The 7516-nt window shown below is 35.2% G+C and overlaps 1 protein-coding gene across 1 annotated transcript; it reads left to right on the forward strand.

Annotated features, from left to right (window-relative positions):
- The first annotated feature begins 1307 nt into the window (after window positions 1–1307).
- LOC112033953 (pentatricopeptide repeat-containing protein At2g01740) lies at window positions 1308–5715 on the forward strand. The gene is given in 11 exon segments (XM_065776436.1): window positions 1308–1361; window positions 3571–3663; window positions 3666–3703; window positions 3705–3762; window positions 3765–3827; window positions 3830–4088; window positions 4091–4123; window positions 4126–4431; window positions 4434–4597; window positions 4600–4734; window positions 4736–5715. Coding segments are annotated over 11 exon segments (1314 nt in total). The 3' UTR covers window positions 4847–5715.
- Window positions 5716–7516: the final 1801 nt, after the last annotated feature.

The raw sequence follows: 7516 nt of genomic DNA on the forward strand, positions 1-7516 counted from the left end.
AGAACTTAGCAGTAAAATATTCCAGCGGTAAAATGAGACAGAACAATATAAACCTTTAGCCGTTAACTATTTCACAGATTAAGGAAAACATATACATCTTCAAACTCATCATCCATTGGCTCTGGAGAGGAGTCTTCTAATATGACAATATGAGGAAAAAACTCTACAGTAACAGTTACTTCATAACCTTCAATAGTAAATGAATAAACAAATGTCATAGGTTCCATTATAGTAAGTAATGAGGAAACTTAGTGTGAGATGAAGGGAGAGAGAAAGATTCTAGCTAGCGTAGCAAGATCATTATGATGCCAGGGCATGCTCATGGATATAGTATATGTGGTGAGTTATGAGTAGAGAGGGTCATTTTGAGTGGTATGAGTAGTGAGTGGTAGGGTTTAATAAAGCTGCTGGGGCTTTTCTACTAGGGATAGGTAAAAGCTTACGAGTAGAGGTGTGAGAGGTATTTGTAAGCTATGAGTTGAAGAGCTTAGTTTCTAAGCTTGAAACTAAGGACTCAGAGACTCAAAACCTCACTAAGAGCTTTCAGAAAATTAGAGTGAGGAGAATAGAGAAGTTTTTTTAAGAGAGTTCTTCTCTGCTGGTCTATCTCTTAGTGCGTGTTGAAGTATTAGTGAAGAGTTCCATTTATACTTGATTTTGAGGGAGTAATTAGCAAATAATCTCTGCTAAATCATCCTCAATCTTTAGAAAATTCTTAGAGAATCGTTCCTAGGATTTGGCCAAGAGTGGTAGCTTAGCTTTGGAATGCTCTTTGCTGTTTTGGGTAATGGCAACTAGAGTTCTAACCTAGCATTAAATGCTGATTGGCCTTAGCTGATAGGATTAAAGCATGTATTAGGCTAATGATCTTGGTTTTGCTGCTACTAGAATCAGAGCTTCTTAGGGCAGACTGTATTACCCCAGGCCAGGTGTCAATCTTGGAGCCCTTTGCTGGGAACTCTGCTGGAGATTCCTTTGGTGCCCTTAAAACCACGTTCCCCTAAATTTCCCCATTTAGAGTTCATGTGCTTGGTCCATGAACCAGAGAGTACACATATTTGGCATGAAAATGAACTGATTTCTAATTGTTCCAGAAGCTCTCACGGCTTGGTTATGGCTACCCTTTGTCCTTGGCCGAATAGGTTGGAGAAGAAAGGAAAGACAGCTGGCTGAAGCTTCCCAGCCTTATGTCATGTCATCCCAGCTTTGTCTCACATGAGAAATGATGAAATTCAACTTGGCAAGGAAGGGTTTAACCCCTGCTGGACACGTGTCCTCTTATGATCTGATTAGACAAGCTGTAACTAATGGTAATGGGCCCCAACTATCAAGTTGTGTTGAAGCTTGACTGGACAGTTCATGTGAGCTTCAGCTGCTGGGATTTGTATGTAAGCTGGGCTAGCTTAGCTAGGCTTTGTAGTTGAGCTTTTTTGGGCTTGGTCATCCCTACAAAAATGAATAGTTATGCCATGAGTGATATACATGAGCTTTTATAAATTTTGTAAGAGAAGTATTTTTTGATGGATGAGTAATTATATTTTCCATGAGTTAGGAACTTTAGTTTATGTAAAATAGGTGCCCCAAATAGCATTTGGGCTTTGTAAGATAGGTGCCAAAATAATATTTGGACTTTGTAGGATTTTGTAAAAATATTGCCGTGTAGCAACGGGCTTTTAGAGGTGTCGTGTAGCAATGGGCTTTTAGAGGTGCAGTGTAACAACGAGCTTTATAAGAGAGTTTTGTTGGGCTTTTTGGGTTTTGCTCACAAGTTAAATGGTTTTGGGCTTTTTTGTGGAGATAGTGTAATATTGTGGCCCAATTTGGTAGTAATATGATAAGTATTTTTGTGGAAAACCCAAGTTGGATAATATCTAGGATATAATGGGCAGTATTTGTGAGAGGGCCCAAGGTAATTTATGGGGCTTATATAGGGAATATTTGTGGGAGTCATTAACATGGAGAATATTTGGGTAATATGTGAGAAATGTTTATGTGGGCTCAAAATAGTTTATGGGCTTGTGTAGGTATATTTTAGCGAGTGGGATAATAATTAGGGCCCTCAACAATCATTTGGTAGAATATGCTAATTGTCCATTATTGATTGCTCCATTTTAGTAAGAAAAAAGAAGATAATTGGTTGGATTTTTACTCTTAACATAATTTTCATTATTTTGATACAATGAATTTTGTTTATGTTCATTATATTTTTTTAAAATAAGTAATGAAAATTTATTACAAAGGTAAATATTAGTTTTAAGAACATATTAAAAATTCAGTGAAGTTTATACTAGAATTAATAATAAGTTTTGGTGTGTGTTTATGTTTTTATTTGGCACATAATGGCCAAATCACTTATAATGATGGACATAAACTTAAGGATAGAAATGAAAACAACCCTAAACTTAGTTAGGTAAAAGCTTAATTTAATATATTTATTTTTAGGAGAATAATAAGGTTTATGACCTTTAGGTTTAATGTTGGGTAAAATACAAAAACTACCTTTTGGTTAGAGCCATTACCAAATTATTAACAAGACTCTTCTAAAATAATCAATTTGTTTCTTAAGCACAAACAATAGTTAACATCATTTGAAAGTTCCTTACTCCTTCAAGCCCAATAACTTATCTTGACTGCACAATTCTTACAATGACTGCATGATGATGATTATGTGGGAGAGGGAATGTTTGGGCAACTAATGTTGTGGATAAAATAAATAGTAGCTAGAGATAGAGAGGAGCATAAGTAATGGTGTATACTAAAGGAGGAAAGGGAAATAATTTGGATAATTTTGAAAAGTTTTGATGGTAGCCAATATATATATTTTTTTTGGAGAAACAATGGTAGCCAATATTATACCAACTTCAAGGTAGTTTTCTGTATTTTTTTCCTTTTGAAATTGGGCAATATTTATTTTATATTGGTTGTTGCACATAATTGTACCAACTTTTTTTTTCATTGAAATCGTAACTTTAAAACACTATTTTAGTTCAAAATGTGTGTGCACCCAATAAGTGTACACTAGTATTTGGTATTTACCCTTTAAACCTTTGACTAAAAATAAAAAAATAATTTAAAAAAAAACCTTAGGAGGTGTTTGGTAGAGTAGTTTGAGATGAGATTTTTGTAGTTTTTTAAAATAAGTGTGGCTGAAAAAGTATGTGAAAAAGTGTGTAATATTATTTAAAATATAAAAATGTGAGTTTGAAATTAGGGACCAAACAGGCCCCTTAAACTAAAAAAAAAAAAAAAAAAAAAAAAAAATTCTAGTACTGTAAATTTTAAACCTGAAAGCCCTCCCATTTCCCTTGACATAGCATAAAGAATAGAGTTGGGCCTCTCAACCGCCCAAGCTGTGAATAGTGAGGACCATCCACTTCCACGCGTGGAGAAAATGCATGAACAGAGAAATTTCCTACCTCTCACTCTCTCTCTCTCTCTCTCAAATTCCTTCCGGCTCCACTTAGCTCTCTAAAGGGTACACTCCCCACCCATCCTCTTTCAATTCCATCATTTTTTTTTCTCTGTATGTAAACTAGGACACATTTCTTACGCTCAAAACGATACGTCTAGGCGAGTACTTTAACTGTAAACCCGATTCGGTTATTGTTTAAAGGGTTTTGTAAGCTCAAATTGAAGAGAAAGGCTTTTGTGTATATGGGTTTGATCATATGTGGAAATGCTGTTTGCTCTATGTGATTACTTTTGATTGATATGTTTGGTAAAGTTAAGGGTTTGGGTTTGGGGTATAGGCTTTTTAGGAAAATATGGTGAGTGATGGGGTGTCCCTAAATTTGGTTGCTTTTACTTCGTTGATTGATGATTATTGTTTAAGGCTGGAAATTTGGAGGTTGCGCTCAAGTTGCTTGAGAAAATGAGGGAATGTTCACTTCTGCCGAAAGTGGTTACTTATACTGCTTTAATTGATGGCCTTTGCAAACGAGACGAGTGCTTGTTGTATAAAATGTTGGGGGTTGGAGTTCATCCTAATTATCTCGATGGTAGTCGTAGATGGTTACTTTTTAAGAAAGGCAATGTGGATAATGCAGTGAAGTATATAGGTAAAATGTGTGATCAAGGGTTTAGGTTTGTTAAGCAGCATATAGGGTGGTAATTTCGGGTTTTGTACTAATGGTAGGTTGGATAAAGTGATGGAGATTGTGGAAGATATGGTAAGGAGTGGACATTTTCCAGATAAGATGATGCTCGCAACTATTATGGATGCACATTTTAAAGCTGGGAAATCAAAAGCAGCTTCGAATGTGTACAAAGAATTATTGGCTAGAGGTTTTGAACCTGATATTGTATCTCTTTCAACCCTGATGGATGGCCTATCCAAGCATGGGCATTTGCAGGAGGCTTGAGGTTTTTTCTGCCAGGAAAAGGCCAATGAAATTTTTTACACTGTTCTAATCGATGGAATGTGCAAGGAAGGTAAGTTGAAAGGGTCTTTGCAGAGGTGTTAGAGGCAGGATTTGTTCCTGACAAGTATGTGTACACATCTTGGATCACTGGACTGTGCAAGCAAGGAAACTTGGTGGAGGCTTTTAGACTTGAGAATAAAATGGTTCGGGAGGGTGTTGAACCTGATTTGTTAACTCATAGGCTTATTACTCTCTCATATTTGGTTTAGCTAATAAGGGGCTCATGATTGAAGCAGAACAAGTTTTTGATGATATGTTGAAAAGGGGAATTAATCCTGACTCTGCAGTTTATGATATTCTGATTAGGGGCTATCTTATTCTTAAAGGAGGGTAATGAAGTTGCCATTTCGGGTTTGCATGACAAAATGGGAAAGAGAGGACTTGTAAATACAGGAAGTAAACTAGAGGGACATAATAAATTCTAAATTAGTATACAACTTACTTGGTATTTACCAGTTCTCTCATGGAGGTCTGCATATACTTTGTGACCTTGTACAATCTTTGTTGCTAATGTACATATAATAAGGTAAAAATTAGAGGTCATGCTTCTCATTCTTGTATATCTCACTGTCAGAGACAAACTTCATAGTCATCTAATGTACTTTTTGTGTGTCCTCCCAGGGGGGAGCTACGCAGTGGTTTCATTAGAATACAGAAATGCCTTCCACTATGTTGTCTTGCTGTGCAAGATTGGAATATACTGGAAAAGTAAGGAAAAATGGTACCATTTGGCATCAATATGTGTGTGTGTGTGTATAGTTGTTAGGTGCTAACGTGAGCGATGATTCATTTTGAAAAGCCATTTATTCAGGATCAAAGGAAAAGTTGGTGCTCCTGATTCCTTTATCTCTAAGTATATGCTTGTGGAAAATATTTGAAAAGCCATTTGAGAGTGTTTCTTTGTTTTCGGCATAAGTTTTATTTGTTTATTCGTTTTTTGGTAGGTAAATGGTGGCATAGGTTTTATGAACTCAAATGTGCTTAAAGATCCCAGTAAAATATTAAGAGTGTTGCCATGGCAATTTGCACGTCTCTTTTCTGCTGAGCATTTGGCCTTTGAGATGGCCTTCCTGAATCTTTCTATGGTACTCACAAATTTAAGTTATTATGAAGTGTACCTTTTGGTCTTGTACCTTGACTTTTTTTATGAACTGATGTATTTGTCGATCTTTTCTTGCTACTTTTTTGGGCTAAGATTTTTCTAGGTTTGGTAGTGTTGCAGTATATGCCTCTTCTGTAAGTTGAATTTGTACAGATAAACATTATTGAAGCCCTGTGGAAATTTGAGAATATATAGTTATTTTCATATGCTCGTTAGGAAGCACAGGCCATGCATGTGAGCTTTGTCCATAATAATTTTACATTTATGTTAGTATATCTCCTTCTGTTACTTATCAAAAAAAGTATATATCCTTCTGTTTTGAAATTAAAAAATAAAAATAAAAATAAAATAGAAGAAAAAAGCTTCACCTTTCTGTGCCAGTGACAAGATTACACGACGGAAGTATTTCCTTGCTAAAATGTCTTGAATGTCCAGACATTTCTGATTTTGCCTAGCAAATATAGTTAATTTGGCCTTTAGATTACTTGCTTTCCAAATGACTTGTGGTATAAAGCTAGGGTGTTAAGCTCTTCTAAGTACGATATTTTTTTTATATTTTTTGGGTGATACTTCAACTAGCATTTTGGTTGCATATATATAGCCCAATATTATTTTTCATCAGCCACTAATTTTCTTTAGTAACGGAATATTTACTTGTCCTTGAGCAATAAATATAATGAAATTCAAATTATTAATTTTTCTCAGATATATTCTTTAGTAACAGAATTGTTTTTCCATCAGCTACCAATTTTCTTTATTAATTATTACTTAGACCCATAATTACTTTTTAAATTTTTTTTTGTTGCTATAGTTGTTCCTTTCCTTTTAAGTTACAATAATATCCTTAACTAAAAGTTTTGTCTCGTTGAAATCATTAAGGCTATATTGGTTGATCAATTCTTGCCTCAAGGAGTATGTGTTTTTATACACAGTACAGATACATTCTTACTCTATTGGGACAATTCATTTTGACTTGTGATTTTCATATGCAAATAAATTGTTTAAGAGTGGAATATTTTTTTTTTTTTCGAGAAGAAGAGTGGAATATTTAAGTCTCTTTAAAAGCTCCGTTTTCTTGTAATCATTCTTTTTTGCATGGTTTAGTTCAATTTGTTTTCTAGCTTTTGACCTTCTCTGTGATTTCATTGGTAGTATACCAGTCAGCTGCCTTCATCTCTCAATAAAATCCTTCTCTTATACATTTGAAACTGCTAACCAGCTATTCAAAATATCAGGGAATATTACTGTGGGAAGAAGGGTCCAAATATAGGAATTGAGCCATGGGCCGTGTCCGAGGATGTCAGATAGCTTGAGGACAGGTAAATACTAACGAGGGCGTACCGATTAATGAACCATGAAAGAAGTCTAGTTATAAGGAATTGGAAACATTGTCTGAGGACAAGTGTCTCATCGGCTAAACAGAGTAAAGGTTAAAGGTCCGACCCTTCATCTAGGACAAGGCAACAAGCAATCGTGCTGGTAAGAATAAACATCAGATAGGGATAAAACAAAAGAGAGTTGGGAAATATTTGAGAAGAACGCTGTTACCACCGCATTAAATACTCTGCATCTAATCCCCTGATCACATTAATGTGGAGGTGATACCTGAACAGTAATATTTAGCCTTACAGTTACATCTAAGGACTTTAGGAAGGTGCTAATGGGACAAGTGTCAAAGTCAGCAATCTGATCTATACATGGAGGGCTAAGATGAAAGAAGGAAGGAGAATATAAAAGAGAAAAATCCTATTACTGAGGGATCATCAGAAAATCTAAGGAAAAATCATTGTACACTCAAGAACAGTAAATTTGTATAAGTCTGAGAGAAATACATAAGAACAAATCATTCTCGGACTTGACCGAGGAGAGCTATGTTGTATTATTCCCAACTATAACTAACTTATTGTGACTACTATCTACTTATCTCATTGAAAGTTCATCTTCAAGCCTACTTTCCAACAAATTTATTGTTTTGGGCTTTTTGGGTCATTGA

This window comes from Quercus suber, unplaced genomic scaffold (assembly GCF_002906115.3).
Source record: "Quercus suber isolate HL8 unplaced genomic scaffold, Cork oak 2.0 scaffold_133, whole genome shotgun sequence".
Classification (NCBI taxonomy): Eukaryota; Viridiplantae; Streptophyta; class Magnoliopsida; order Fagales; family Fagaceae; genus Quercus; species Quercus suber.